This window comes from Xylona heveae (genome assembly GCF_001619985.1).
Source record: "Xylona heveae TC161 unplaced genomic scaffold L228scaffold_8, whole genome shotgun sequence".
NCBI lineage: Eukaryota > Fungi > Ascomycota > Xylonomycetes > Xylonales > Xylonaceae > Xylona > Xylona heveae.
In genome coordinates, this window is record NW_017264200.1 from 738,444 (window position 1) to 752,976 (window position 14,533).

General features: G+C 48.6%; 7 protein-coding genes across 7 annotated transcripts; 3 read left to right on the forward strand and 4 right to left on the reverse strand.

Moving 5' to 3' along the window:
* Positions 1 to 172: 172 nt before the first annotated feature.
* Positions 173 to 1,986, forward strand: L228DRAFT_249008 (snare-like protein). Its single transcript, XM_018332992.1, has 5 exons — positions 173 to 333; positions 474 to 559; positions 685 to 767; positions 895 to 1,271; positions 1,455 to 1,986. The coding sequence occupies exons 1-5, from the start codon at positions 313 to 315 to the stop codon at positions 1,488 to 1,490; spliced, it is 603 nt and encodes a 200-aa protein (XP_018186777.1). The 5' UTR covers positions 173 to 312; the 3' UTR covers positions 1,491 to 1,986.
* A 528-nt stretch (positions 1,987 to 2,514) lies between these two features.
* Positions 2,515 to 4,234, reverse strand: L228DRAFT_269614 (hypothetical protein; the record flags this gene model as incomplete). Its single annotated transcript, XM_018335296.1, has 2 exons — positions 2,515 to 3,914; positions 4,003 to 4,234. 2 exons carry the CDS (start codon positions 4,232 to 4,234, stop codon positions 2,515 to 2,517), a joined length of 1,632 nt encoding a protein of 543 aa, XP_018186778.1.
* A 180-nt stretch (positions 4,235 to 4,414) lies between these two features.
* On the reverse strand, positions 4,415 to 4,820 carry L228DRAFT_269615 (hypothetical protein; the record flags this gene model as incomplete). The annotated part of the gene is made up of 2 exons (XM_018335297.1): positions 4,415 to 4,733; positions 4,795 to 4,820. 2 exons carry the CDS (start codon positions 4,818 to 4,820, stop codon positions 4,415 to 4,417), a joined length of 345 nt encoding a protein of 114 aa, XP_018186779.1.
* Positions 4,821 to 5,312: 492 nt separating this feature from the next.
* L228DRAFT_212491 (hypothetical protein) lies at positions 5,313 to 6,961 on the reverse strand (the record flags this gene model as incomplete). The annotated part of the gene is made up of 3 exons (XM_018329947.1): positions 5,313 to 6,098; positions 6,164 to 6,457; positions 6,521 to 6,961. The coding sequence occupies 3 exons, from the start codon at positions 6,959 to 6,961 to the stop codon at positions 5,313 to 5,315; spliced, it is 1,521 nt and encodes a 506-aa protein (XP_018186780.1).
* A 982-nt stretch (positions 6,962 to 7,943) lies between these two features.
* Positions 7,944 to 9,457, forward strand: L228DRAFT_168591 (ras-like GTP-binding protein RYL2). Its single transcript, XM_018329457.1, has 3 exons — positions 7,944 to 8,045; positions 8,124 to 8,339; positions 8,454 to 9,457. Exons 2-3 carry the CDS (start codon positions 8,294 to 8,296, stop codon positions 9,278 to 9,280), a joined length of 873 nt encoding a protein of 290 aa, XP_018186781.1. The 5' UTR covers positions 7,944 to 8,045; positions 8,124 to 8,293; the 3' UTR covers positions 9,281 to 9,457.
* On the reverse strand, positions 9,458 to 11,040 carry L228DRAFT_168518 (Metallo-dependent phosphatase). Its single transcript, XM_018329456.1, has one exon. It carries the CDS (start codon positions 10,598 to 10,600, stop codon positions 9,635 to 9,637), a length of 966 nt encoding a protein of 321 aa, XP_018186782.1. The 5' UTR covers positions 10,601 to 11,040; the 3' UTR covers positions 9,458 to 9,634.
* A 480-nt stretch (positions 11,041 to 11,520) lies between these two features.
* L228DRAFT_249014 (plasma membrane stress response protein-like protein) lies at positions 11,521 to 14,526 on the forward strand. The gene is made up of 6 exons (XM_018332993.1): positions 11,521 to 11,781; positions 11,839 to 11,995; positions 12,052 to 12,352; positions 12,416 to 12,847; positions 12,901 to 13,482; positions 13,545 to 14,526. The coding sequence occupies exons 1-6, from the start codon at positions 11,697 to 11,699 to the stop codon at positions 14,196 to 14,198; spliced, it is 2,211 nt and encodes a 736-aa protein (XP_018186783.1). The 5' UTR covers positions 11,521 to 11,696; the 3' UTR covers positions 14,199 to 14,526.
* The last annotated feature ends 7 nt before the right edge of the window (positions 14,527 to 14,533 follow it).

Genomic DNA, 14,533 nt, shown 5'->3' on the forward strand with positions numbered 1-14,533 from the left:
GTTAAATGCGGGATGGAATCAAACGAACCAGAGGAAACATCTGGGGTCGATATCAAATCTCTCGGCTACTAAGACCCTTAATTCTGATTGGCTCGTGAATCGGGTAGACCAAAGAGAACAGCAGTGACAATGAACATCGCGAATAACTTACTGCCCATCACCGCTATCGCTTCAGGTGGAACCCTATCAATCTAAAACATCTGGAAACCATTACCTCCGCTTCCCCTGAGCCAGCTTGTACAAACCTCTTTTCACCAGCCACTCTCGCCTCTCTACATTAAGAAAGATCCAGATTATAATAAATTCGCAACCATGAAGCTCTTCTACATCGGAGTACGTCTCTTCAAGTCATCCCCAATGTTCATCAGCTCGTTGCCTTGGAGGCAGTTCGTGGCGGGGCACTTCCCCGAGCTCTAGACCACCGCGTCACTCATAATGGACCACAAACTGACGAGCGACCTCAAACCAAACAGGTTCTGAAGAATGAGAAGCCGTCACCTGCCGTCGAGCTATGTGCGGAAAAGGATCTCAGCACATTCGGTCGCTTCACGAGAGGAGGGTATATTTCCCGACATTCTGGACCTCTACCCTGTTACCTCACCTTGATCTCGGAATCGCAGCTGCATCCCGTAACCCACCGCTTCCTCCTTATAATTTATACTAATTTCTGTTCTCCATGTCCAGTGCAAGCGAATTCATGACTTTCTTCAGTAAGAAAGTCGCCGAATCAACGGGTGCCGGACAACGACAGGACGTCGAAGAGCAATGTAAGCGGCACCTGATCCCTTGACCATCCGGGATACCTACCTTTCTGTCCTCACAACACACCGGGGCCGAAGCCCAAGCATCATACAATTTCCGGGACAATCGCATCCGATACTAACAACTTATTAGCATACACCATTCACGCATTTGGCCGGTCCGAAGGCGTCGCAGGCATTATTATCAGCGACCACGACTACCCACCGCTCGTAGCGCACCAGCTTTTATCCAAGGTCGTCGACGAGTTCCTCTCGCGCAACCCGCGCTCCTCATGGTCTACTACGACCGCCGACTGCCAGCTTCCCTTTCCTGAACTCAAAGACTACATTGTGAAATACCAGGACCCGCACCAGGCGGACAGCATCCTGAAGATCCAAAAGGAGCTGGACGAGACAAAGATTGTGCTGCACAAGACGATTGAAAGTGTTTTGGAGCGTGGCGAGAAGATTGACAGCCTGGTGGCCAAGAGTGACGGTCTAAGTTCTCAGAGTAAAATGTTTTACACGCAGGTGCGTTCTTACGTTTCCATTACTTTCATGTCTTGTTTTCCCCCTAATTCCTTTCCGTTCGTTTTCCTTTCATTTCCCTTCCCGTCTGTTCTCATTCTTTCTCCTACTTCTTCGTAGCATTTTCAATCACACCTACCCATATACACAGCAACAAGGAGAAATTTTACTAATTTATGGAAATAGGCCAAGAAGCAAAACTCATGCTGTATCCTCATGTAAAACCAGAGATCCATTCCTCTACTTTCCCCGCACCTTTATATCTCTCACACCGTCTCCTCAAACCTCTTGACTACTTCTTTGTCTCCTCTCTCATCTGATACTCGGTGACGACATCATCTTGTTTCCCGCCTGCTTACTTTCTTTATTTTCTTCCTCTTTTTTCCTCTTCTTATTGTTTTCCCAACAAAGACATATGGGCGCCTTAATTTTTTCCTTTTCTGTCATGTTCATGTCATCTCAGTAACTTTATTGGAGTTGTTTGAGCGGGTTTTTCTTTCGTCTTTCAAATGGTCAAAGTCTGTTTCGATTTCAGATCCTAGATCCTCGTTTTTCCATTCTCTGTCCAATCACTGGTCATTTGCTTTAGTATTGCCCACACCACAACACATCACAACACCTTAACAATTCACACATATACGATGCTTCGTTCTGAATCTGATATCGGTATACTACGGAGTATTACATAGCATCACAAGTTCAATTCAATATCTACACTAAATTACATTACCAAACTAAGTGTTATTTTGATTTGATTTGATTTGATTTGCTACATATTATCTGAATCTGGTATTCCTACCAAAAACATACTTCGTACTCCCGCCTTCGCTGCAATTGAACATGCCGACATGCTAACATGCTGAGACGGTGACATGCACGCAAGAAATTCGCTAATTGTGTGCTGAACTTTCATATCGAATGCGCATCAGAAAGAGGGAAAAAAAGAAAGGCTCATAACATCGTCATTGCGTTCGCCAAGTTAGGTAATGGGAGTTGCGTTGAAACAAAAAGGAAAGGGGGAAAAAAATTAAAAAAAAATAAGCGGGCATCAAATGGGTATATAAAAAACAACGAGCAGCAAGACGACCAACCAACGGAGATGAACGAGATCTGGCGTAGAGATGGCCAAAGAAAAAATCAACAACAAGGGGATCAATAAAAGGGTAGACGAACAAGTGAAGTTTACAACAGAAGAAAAAGAAGAGAGGGAGGAGGAAGCAGAAAAGAAAGAAAACAGAGAATCAATCTAATTATCTGCTTCCAACTCGGCAATCTCTTGTGCAGGCAAGATATTTATCTCAAAATCCTCTTTTGGAAGAGCTACTCGGCCAACAATGCACTTGATGCGACTTAACAACTCCCTTCCCAAGACATCGCCAGCATTACGATGTTTCTGAGAGATGTGAAACAAGAGACTTTCGACGTTACCGTAAGCGGGTGTCCTGAGGCCCTCGGCACAACAAAAGATGCAGCCGAGCGAGTCGCTTTGATCGGGGGTGTATTGTCCCTTGTAGACATGGCATTTGGCAAGAAAGACCCAACGGTATTGGATTCCATGAGCGGTCCGGACTCGTTCATCAAAGGCGGCATGTCGCTTGTCCGGACCATGCACGATACCCTCGAATACGCACTTGTCGCATCGCCAGTAATAAGACGTGGCATACATGCCTATAGGTCGTTCACGAAGACGCATGGCGCCTTTGAGGCCTTCGCGAAGTTTCCATGCGCCTTTGCAGAAGCCGCTGTAATTGTTGCTGGGAGAGGGCCACGTGGGTGGTATGCGCAGCGGCAGCATGTCAGGATTGACGACCTCGGGGGCGTGCGAGCTCATATTTGCGGGGAAAATTGAGTAAGTAGTTCGAGGAACGGACGTTGTAGAGGCCGGGGAGTCCAAGGTTACGGGAGACATGCTGTCATTATTATGATGAGGTTTGCCGGCGCTGTTCCTGCGGCTATTACTGTTGCTGGTGCTGTGTGAAGCGCTGCTGCTATTTGTTCCAGAGCCAAAACCGACAACGGAAAGGACTTTGTTCATGACGCTTTCTTTATCGCTTCCACGGTCAGAAGAGACTCGCCGTTGGCTTCTAATCGATCCAATACCTCGAGACATGCCCCGGTTCAAGGTATTGAGTCGGGCAGGTTTTTCGGCTTCTTCCTTTTGGAACAGTGTTGTTAGAGTGGTGAGGTCAGACGTATCAATGGCGACATCTGGAAGACAAAACTTGGAGTCTACAGTAATCGCCGAGTCTTTTGGAAATAGTTGTTCTCGGGAATGGTGACTGGAGAGGGATACTATCCGTGTCGGGCTCTGCCGGATTGACAGTCGTCGAGTGCTAAGATTGGCAGGCAACGACAGACCATTCGCGATCCGTGCTTCATGCGCAGGCGGCATGGCAGTTTGAAAACTTTCAAAGGAGGACCTTGTTGAAGAGAGGCTTGGTGGTTCATCCGAGGTCGATAGGCTTTCCCGCAAGTGTCGGCAGAGTTGACCCAAGGCCATTAGGGTGTCGCTACGAATTACATTTGCCGTATCGTATAATGTTGTGAAGTCCAAGCTGAGGGCATCCCGTACCCATCCTCGAAGTAATGAGTTGGTCATGGCTTGTAGATCAACCAACGTAGCCTGCAATGATGCGAGAGTACTCTCTGAATTGAACGTAGTGGCCAAATTAGCATCTTCCCGAATACAAAGAACGAGCAGGCAGACAGAGTATCGGACGTTTGTGAGGCATACCATTACCGGCCTGAAACGGTTTTCCAAAACGGTGAAAGTGATTCTCGAATTCGGAGCGGACTGACGACTGCCCATATAACAGCGACTCATAGAGGTCAACTGCTTCCTGTATCTTTGCCTCAGGCCAGTCATGGCCCCTGCGATTCGATTCCATGCATTGCGCTCCTGTGCGAAACTCGTCGACAATCTCGTCGACATATGCCTTCACATCCTTGACGGTCTTCCCCGACATGGCGGTAAAGGCTCGCGAAGAGTCTCCCCTGATGAACCCTCTTAGATAAACCAAGTTGAACGACAATGAGCTCGAGAATAAACACAGCTTAGCAAGTCACACACACTGCCTGATCAGTAAGGGTCATGCTGGGAGCTGAGAAAGGGGAACAGGGTGCGCATAACACGACCAGTAAGCCGGTCAGCGGTCCCATATCTGCTTTGGACGAGCGGCAGCCTCGTCGAGTGACACAGCCCCTGCTAGCCAATGAGTTGCCCTATCAGCCGCGGTACGACACGTCTCCATATCCAAGCCACTCCTTTCATTCTCAGAAAGGTATAGCTGTAATCTCACAACAAGACCTCCCATATCTCCCCTAAGCATGATGAAAGTCTTTCCGACCGAAATAAAGGGATATTCAGTGCTCGTGCCCTGCGTTCGCCGATTTTTCAAGGGCACGCGTCCCTCCTCCATTGTTTGGAGCAGCAACGGTAGTGTGTTCTGTTCAGGACTGTACGCTCTATGATTCGATTAGTGATGAGCGACAGCTCCTTATCAGTCGTCTAATGCCCCTGGCTTACCTGCGGACCGATTGGATCTTAACCATGGCGGGGTTCGTTCGTTTATCTCGAGTGGAGAACCGACAAGAAGCATGGATCACTGAAGTCGCTAGACGAACCTGTCAATATTGTCATAAGGCGGCAGGTGGTTGTTCGCCAACTCGCAGGATGCCAAAATCTTCAGTGGATAAACAGTTCATATGCACGAATCCTTCGTTTTGCTGATTTTGTAACATGGTGGACATTTGAGAAAGCTGTTGTTCCCAACAATGGGTTGGTGACGTCTTATACGTGTGGGAGAGAAAGCAAAGTTAACAACTGCCTGTCGCATGGTCTAACAAGGAAGGTGCTTGAGAGGATACTGTCCGAAGGATAAGCCAAATCAGCAAGCACCTTCCAAAACCATACCTTGCTTCCACACTGCTATATGACTTCTTCTAATACATTATGCTATTATGAGAACACCAAAGTACGCGACAGTCATCCTACGTCTATAGAGTTATACAGCCGTTATCCAAATACCCTTGCGCGTCTTCAGTTTACAGTTTCGAGCGTATTGGTTGCTCTCGTGGCGAACCTAGCGGGTCATAAACCCTTAATCCCAGTGTGTCGGCGGGAACCAAAGTGGAATGGGCATTGAGACCTGTGGTGTCCACTAACGTAGGGTTAAGTTCGTCGATTTTAGAGCATCCAATAAGACGCATATTCATTTCCATCTCATCTTTGAGCAGCTGCATGGCGCGATCCACACCCGGGAGACCATATGCACTCATAGCATACAGGAATGGCCGGCCGATGCCGACTCCCTTTGCTCCGAGGCAGAGAGCTTTAATGATATCCGTCGCTCGTCGAATGCCGCCATCAACGAAGATTTCAATGCGATTCTCCCAACCACGCTCACGCAGGACTGGCATGACTTCGGCCAAGACCTCAATACCGGACCGCGCAAAATCAAGCTGACGGCCGCCGTGGTTCGAGAGAACCACACCGTGAACCCCAGCCTCGATGGCTCGGATAACATCCTCAACTCGCTGAACACCCTTGAGGATGATGGGCATCTTGGTAATGCTGAGGAACCAGGGGATATCCTTCCAGCTCAAGGATGGGTCAATGAAGGAGGAAATGGCGCGAGCTGCGCCTTGAGAACGATCAACGTTATCGCCACTGCTGCTCTGAACATTTGATCCCACGTCTGAGAATTTGCTACGCATGTCTTTCTCGCGTCGCCCGAGCTGTGGTGCATCAACAGTGATGAACAGCCCTTTACACCCTCTTTTTTCAGCATGCTGCACAATACGCTTGGTAATATCTCGATCTTTGTTCACCTACGAATCGTTCAATATTAGCCTTGTGGATTTTCTCCGATCAACCCCGACACTTCAAAACTTACGTAGAGCTGGAGCCATTGCACTTGATCGCCCTCCCTTGCATCAACAATTTCATCAAATGAGCAACTTGCTAGCGTTGGAATCATTTGCACCACGTTATGCTTCTTAGCTGCTCTTGTCAGCACCACCTCACCTTCCGGATGGCCAAGCTTTCCCAAAGCCGTTGCAGTGACATAAAATGGTATGTCGACTTTTGTGCCTAACATTGTCGTTGAAAGGTCTATCTTCTCCACATCGACTAATATCCGCGGTCGAAACCAGATCTTATGATAGGCCGAATGGTTTTCTCGCAAAGTCTGAGTCGCATTCGTTAGTGCCATCACCCTTTCAACGGTAATAATTAAGTCTAGAGATCCTACAATTTCGTCATCGGCACCACTAGAGTAGTAAGCCCAAGCAGTTTTCTTCATGACAGTCCTGGCGACGCCTTCAAAGTCCATTAAATTGTAGCATTGTTCGAGAATTGGCTTGCGCTCGATTCGCTTTTGTCGCTCCTCCTCTTCAGGGTCGGCTTGCTTTTCATCATGATGCACAGTGTTCATATCCACCTCGCCCAAGTGTTTAGACTTGTGCAAGTACTTGTCGAGCGTATCTGGCGGGTGAATGGGCTCAAACTCCTCGGTGGCGTCTTTTCCCGCATACTTGAGAATGATCTTCTGTCCACCTGGATGTTCAGGTAGAAACTCGGTCACATCGTATGCTCGTCCATGCACAATGACCCAACACGACTCGCGAGAGTTATGTTTCCCCACTTCATCACCGTGGAGCTTATGCTGTTGGGTTTGGCCTTGGCGATTCATTTTGGCTCAATAGCAGCTCAGCTGTTTTCTACCCAATTGCGAACATTCAACAAGAAGCTGCTCCAAACTCTAATGAGAATATCCAGAAAACGATTAGAGTCAATATTCAAAATGTTATGGAACAGGTGAAAGGCAGAAGCTCTGGGGCGTGCCAAGGAGATCGGTTAAGACCAATCAACCAGGGTGGATTATAATACAGCGGCAAAGTATATAAGACCATGCGTGCATGTTGAACCACGCGAAGAGCATGCGATAAAAGGGTGTGAAATGCCGACGTCACGTTCCGCACACTGTCTACACTGATGGACTTCCCTTTGATCCGTTAGACCCGAAAGGATCTCCAGATTCAGGCCAGTCTCAATCCATGATACTTGCTATAAGGTCACTAATGGTGGGGTAATCACCTTATGAATTAACCTCGGTCGATCGGATGTGTCTGGAATGGAGTTAGTCCCCTTCTTTTAACTTGCAACAGCTATCGCTAGCAATGGCTTTCCCGCTCCGCCCCACCCCGCCACCCTCTCTCGTCTGGCAGCTCCCACTAACTAATCTTTAAGTAGATTCTTCTGTCTCGAACAGGAATAATCCAAGCAAAACACGGTGAGAAGGTGATGGGCAGAACGAACAACCAGGCGGTGAATCTGATACCCTTCGAAAATGGCTCTCACGTTAATCTTCAGTGTCTCTGGTCCTTATCAATGATGTCATAAATCTGCCGGATTAGATGGCCAAACTATGACATAACCGTAGGCGGCACTTCCTGAATGGGCACGCTGCAACGTCCAGGCCCATTCATGGCCTTCCAACTGTGGTGTCGGTAATTCGTATGCTGTTTCCTATTATATGAGACTCCTCCCAAGGAGTAATCAATCTGTACAAATAGTCAAATTCTTCAGCATATTTACTTTGAACTCAATGGGACGCGACATGTAACTAATGATACCGACGCACTGACCAGGTATTCCTCAGTCAGGTCGCAACAAGTGTTATACCCCCATTGCGCCGGATGCCTCGTAGCAGTAATCTTTCTCTCGAAACTTACTCTTCATGGTTCCAAACTTCAGGCCGCTCCGAAGTTGAAAATGTCAGAGCAGGTCATATAAAGTTTATCTGCTTGGCAGTCGTATTTTCTCTGACTGACTTCTCACCGAGCGACGGATAGACTAGGCTGCGGGAGGGTCCTAGCGAAATGACATTTTGCCTTAGTATCATTATTGCGGCCCAACTTGGAGCTGAACCAGCCTTCCCCCCCAGGTGCTCCGTCTTACCTCTCCCACTCGCCCTTTGCTGCTCTCCCACTGTGAAAGCAGTTCTTGGGAGCAGAGCACCAGCATGAGCAGCAGTCTCGAGGCGAAGATTGTGGTGCTGGGTTCGCAGGGTAAGGAATCTTCACCTGTCGTCTCATCGTCGCGACCCTTTCTACAAAGGAATTAAGGAGAGGGGGAACTAAAAGGCGTGTGCTGAGCTGACATTTTATTTATGGTGCTTACAGGTGTTGGTAAAACTTCGCTCGTACACCGCTATGTGAAGAATGCTTTCCATCCTGCCAGCACGGCATCGACCGTGGGCGCTTCTTTCCTTACGAAACGAGTTCTAGACAGCACGTCGGATACGACAGTGCGATTACAGATCTGGGATACTGCGGGACAAGAGCGTTTTCGTTCAATTTCAAAACTCTACTACCGTGGTGCAAATGCGGCGGTGCTCTGCTATGATGTGACCGATGAGCGGAGCTTTGAAGAAATGGGGAAATGGCTTCTTGAGTTGAAACGAAACTTGGGCGATGAGGTTGTGCTTCACATTGTCGGCACCAAGAGCGATGTCGTCTCTGAAGACCCAGGCTTGCGCAGAGTCCCATTTGAAAAATGCATTGCATATGTTGCTGAGAATCTCTACCCTTCGCTCATGACAGCGCCTCCTGTGGCTGTGAGCACGCCCGGTGGGTTCCAAAACCCTGACAGCAAGCGAAGTTCGGGAATTTGGGGCCAAGAGATTGGCTGGGATTGTTGTCACGAGATCAGTGCTAAGGACGGTGAAGGAGTCGAGGAGGTCTTCCGCGTCATCACGCGCAAGCTTGTCGAACAACGAAACAAGAGGATCGAAAGAGAGCTGGCCCTGGAGGCAGGTATGACTCCAGGCTCCGATGGACACACGGGCTATTTCGATGCTGCCGGAAATGATGGTTCTGGCAGCTTCCGGGTCGGTCATGGCGATAAGAGGAGATCCTGGCTTGGCTTTCCACAGAACATTGGCATCGGCGAGGACAGCATTGACCCTGGCATAGGAGAAGAAATGCGTAAAAAGGGAAAGTGTTGCTAGGTCACCTGCGGCATGTGTGTGGGAGGGCTCATGACTTATGAAATTCTCATATCGTCTTCATTCTGCATTGCATATGTTTTAAATCTGGGAGCATCTCTGTGCGATAAGGCTGCTGGATACTTTCATCGGAATTTCTGGTTGAGGCGCTACGGATAGTACTGCAGCAAAAAGCATAACAATTTGCATAGCGGATATAGTATGGCGTTTAGGAGCATGTGCTCTCTTAAAGTAAAATACTTTTGGAATCTAAGTAGAGTCTTGGACTTTTTCAAGAGGAAAAAGAGAATTGAAATACACGAGCAGTCGGATTGGCTCCTGTACAGACGTTGCCATGAGTATAAGGAAAGAGAAAATCTATAACTCGACTACCTCGATGGGATTTCCCAACTTGCCAGTACTTCTATACACCAATGCCGCATTGACCATCAAACCCATTCCGGTGCTATCACCGTTTATCCTGGATCGCCAAAGACTCCGAATGCCGTAAAAGAAAATCTTCCATGCGTCAAGCCAACCGCGGATGTCAACCATATCCGCCAAAATACCACTGCTTCTTTTTGCAGCAATCCTTTCATACAGCTGCTGCCCCTCGTCCCAAGAAACAATCTCCTGACCATGACCGGCATGGACATGACCAAACACATGGAGAGTCGGCTTTACCCGCCAGACCTCATTCAGAAGGAACTTGCAGCCCAAGCCCTCTGGAAGATCAAGATGGTACTTTGGAGGGGCATGCGTAACCAGAATATCTGTATCCATGGGAACCGAATCGGACCACGTATCGACGTGACGCGGGTGCTGGAAAGCAAAGTTTGTACCACCACATTGAGGGATTTGCGGCGCACCGTAGATCTTGAGTGTTCTTCCTTCGTGCGTGGAAAATGTGAGGTTCACCGACGATCGCTCCAGGTAATGTATGTCGCCCCAATTTATTGACTTATCCTGATCTTCCGTTCTTCTTGAAGCTGGATCGAAATAGCTGTCATGGTTACCCGCGATCACCACTTTCTCCGTATGCGGAAGCGTCTTCAGCCAGTCAACCTGGGCTTGGATATGTTCCACGCTACCGATATTCGTCAAGTCTCCCGAGTGAATCAGCAGATCGCCATCGGGAAGCGGACGCGTATGGCAATGTGTGTCGGAAACGCAGACCACCCGCAGCGGTTTCCGTTTGGGTCCTGATGGTCGCGGAGGCCGACACAGTGACAGCAGGAAGAGGTACACGCGACAGGCGATAAACTTGAGCGGGGACTCGAAGAAGTAATCAAGGGGCGACAGCGGCTCGAAAATGGAACCCCTTCTTGAGACGATCAGAGGCATGACGAACTTGTATCGGCCGCTCCTCCGCGCGTAATAGGAAACCGTGGAGTTTTCTAACTTATATAAGGTTCATCGCGTTGCGATATTGAATCAAGATGAGACATTCGCGTTCCTGCGCTGAGCTGTGCGCTGGAAACAGCACCACCGGGAGAGTTGCGGCTGAACAAGGAATCCTTGAATTGACGGAGTCCTCTGCTGTGCAGCGCACGACTGCGACTGTGGGACACGTGGATGAGCTAAACTGTGCTGGTTGGATGGTTCGACTGCTATATCTCGAGCGAGACCGAAACGAAAGACGGGAGATGTGGGTCCACAGGTTATTTCTCGCGACTCGGAGACCAACGAAAATTATTAAAGATGGTATGACCTAAGGGAAAGGAGCGAAATTACAAATGGAAAACGGGGAAATGCCATTGATTATATCGCTATGCGACTGCGGCCGGAGATTATGGCAATTCAAGTCAATAACAGTCACTAACCCTTTCACAAGCAGCATCGGGAATATGACAATTAATTGACTCGAGGAGAGAAGATGAGTTACGAGAACCGAGTGACTGACTGAGTCTTGCCCGTTCCTTGTATCAAAACGATTTCAATTGCATGCATCTCCGTTATATATATATCGACACTTACTGAGCACTTTGACTCTCTTTCTCCCCCCTTCTGGGTGTCTGTAGAGAGTAATTTCTTAATTTGGCATTCGGAAATTAGAGTTGGCTTATCTGATCTTGATAACGGAGGATCGGTCATCCTCTACCGAATCTCCGACAAGCGAGCAGATGGGAATCTCGGGGTCTGGGCTAACCTCTTTTGGGCCTTGATGACGTGGGACGGCCCGTTCACCAGCCAAACAAACGGGTACCTGCTCAGGCTGCCAAATTTATACGCGTTTCGTCGTACCGCAACCTTTCCCCAACTCCCCACCGGCACCTCCAGCAGCTGCCAACTTCCTTGTCTCTTGCTTTCCATTCCAAGCCAGCTTGGATGAGGGCGTTAAAGAAGGCAGTGCTATAAGAGTCTTCTTTTTGCTACCCTTCCATCCACTCTTGCGCTCTCTCTGTTCGCAACCGCTGAAGCAATCGCGGCTGCTTTCACCATGACGGCTCACACGACTCACGGCAATGCGTTGCAGGCCAACTTTGACGTCGATTATGTGATTTGTTATAGATTCCAGGATACTGGTGAGCCGAGAACTTTTTTTGATAACGGATGATATAGCGTCTAAGATTGTTCCACAGATAAAGAGAAGGCACAGGCCGGCTTCGAGAAGCTTATCCGTGCTCTGACTGATGTGGGGCTCGCGACCGCCGTTAGGCCAGGAGACGATTGCTCGGTGCTCGTCTTCGTGAAGATGTATTCTGAGGGTCATTTAACTGGAGAGATCTACAGGTCGAGGTTCGTAGAAGTGGTGCGATATTGTCAAGCGTTTCCATTTTAACGTTCTACCGCAGAGTCAAAGATTGGTTGCACGGAGTCCGCGCTGCAGAACCGGACAAGGAGACCCAGTCATCTTTGAGCAAGGAACCTGCAGTTGAGTCTGAACGACTGAGGCTTGTATACGCACGCATCACAGATCCCAGCGTTGAGGGTGGAGCCGGCATCACACCGAAGCAGGGCGAATGGAAGAATGTCGAATCTGTTTTTGCGCTCCACGACCACACTTTCAATAAGGAATGGATCAAGAAATGGAGCACTTCCTCAACGCTCACTCTTGAGGACCTTGATGATATAAGAAACAAATTTGGCGAAAAGGTACGTTCTTTCCAGGCAGTCATCATATTTGCTGAAACAGCGCAATACTAAATGAAGCGCTAGGTTGCATTCTACTTTGCATTCCTTCAGACCTACTTTGCCTTTCTTCTCTTTCCAGCGCTCTTCGGTTTCTCCTGCTGGGTCCTCCTGGGATACTTTTCTCCCATTTACGCAATCGTGAATGGTCTGTGGTGCATTGTTTTTGTCGAGTACTGGAAACATCAGGAGAAGGACCTTGCTGTGCGATGGGGAGTCCGCGGGGTCTCTGCGATTGAGACTATTCGAGCGAGCTTCAGGCCCGAGAAAGAGGAAAAGGATCCTGTGACAGGTGAAATGGTTAAAATTTTCCCAGCAACCAAGCGTTTCAGTCGACAAGTCCTGCAGCTGCCCTTTGCCATTCTGGCTAGCGCAGCACTGGGCAGCATCATCGCTACCTGCTTTGCCATTGAGATTTTTATTACAGAAGTCTACAATGGCCCCTTCAAATCAGTCTTGGTAAGACACATCAAGGAATAACCCTAGGGGAGCTAGAGGCTAATATTATCAAGGTTTTCCTACCAACTGGTCTTCTGACCATCCTTCAGCCCACGATATTGGCTCTGTTGACTGCCATTGCCCGCAAACTCAACGACCTTGAAAATTATGAGACCAATGATTCTTACGAAGCTGCAATGACGCAGAAAATCTTTGTCCTCAACTTCATCACTTCCTATCTTCCCATTATCCTCACCGCTTTTGTTTACGTACCATTTGGCAGTCTGCTTGTTCCTTACTTGGACGTCTTCAGCTTAACAGTCAAACCCTTTGCTGAGCACGAGAAGCAACTTCAAGTTCCTCAATCTGGCTTCACCATCAACCCTGATCGGCTTCGCAAACAGGTCATCTATTTCACCGTAACTGCGCAGATTGTAAATCTCGGCATGGAAGTCGTTCTTCCCTATGTCAAGCGTCGTGGCTTTAACAAGTACAAGGAGATCAAGAGCGAGCGTGCTGCTAAGAAGGGAGGTGCCACTCCTTCCTTGAGCATCAATGATATCCCTGAGGAATCAGCGTTCTTGACTCGCGTTCGCAATGAGGCGGAGCTGGACCACTACGATGTCACTGACGACCTCCGAGAAATGTGCATTCAGGTAACTCTTCCTTAGGAAACCCTCATTTTGATGACTTAAATCACTAATGCTGTCTTCCATAGTTTGGCTATCTCGCTCTCTTTTCTGTCGTCTGGCCTCTTACAGCAGTCTCCTTCCTCATCAACGACTGGCTTGAACTCCGCACAGATGCAATCAAAATCTGCATCGAAATGCAAAGACCAATTCCCTGGCGCGCAGACTCTATCGGACCATGGCTCGACAGCCTCAGCTTTCTGTCCTGGTTTGGCAGTATCACAAGTGCTGCACTCGTGTACATGTTCAGCGGTGACTCCATGGGTCCTAGCGGCACCCCACAAAGCATCAAGGGTTGGGTCCTTCTCCTGATAATCTTCTTCTCCGAACATATTTATCTCGTTGTACGACTTGCCGTCAGCACGGTCCTTGCCAAGATGGAGTCTCCCGGCCTTGCCAAGGAGCGCAAGGAGAGATACCTTGTGCGCAAGCGGTATCTTGAGGAGTCGCTCGGTCAGGAAGCCAAGGCTGGCAACGCTCCAATTACTACTACGGACCAGCAATCCCAACCAGAGAAGATTACTCGCAAGAGTCTCGAGGACGAGGCCCGTGAGGCTAGTCTCAGAGAGGCCAAGCCCGGAGAGCACTTTTGGGCGAGACAACGGGGCTGGCGAGAGACGTTGCAAGTCGGTGCGGACTTGATTGCAAAGTCGGCGCCTTCGGAGTCGAAGAAGGACCAGTAATATCCGCTTTATCACCCGTACGATCCATTGCAACATTAAAAAAAGGCAATACACCCGGCGAAAAGAAGTAAGCTCAACCATGAGCTTTTGAACCACTAAGCTTTTGAGCATTTTTTGCTTTATAAGCTTCCTTTCTCAAGCGTATTATGATAATGACGGGAAGAGAAAAATGGGCATTCCCGCTGTCGCCTCCACGAAACAAAGTCCCTAATATTCCAATGCCACTTATCCCGCACCTAAACGCCCCGTGGTATGTCCAGCAATAACCAAGGAAAAGATTATAGGAAAGTAATATATACAATGAAATCATCCCATGCAACCGTACATGTCGCTTT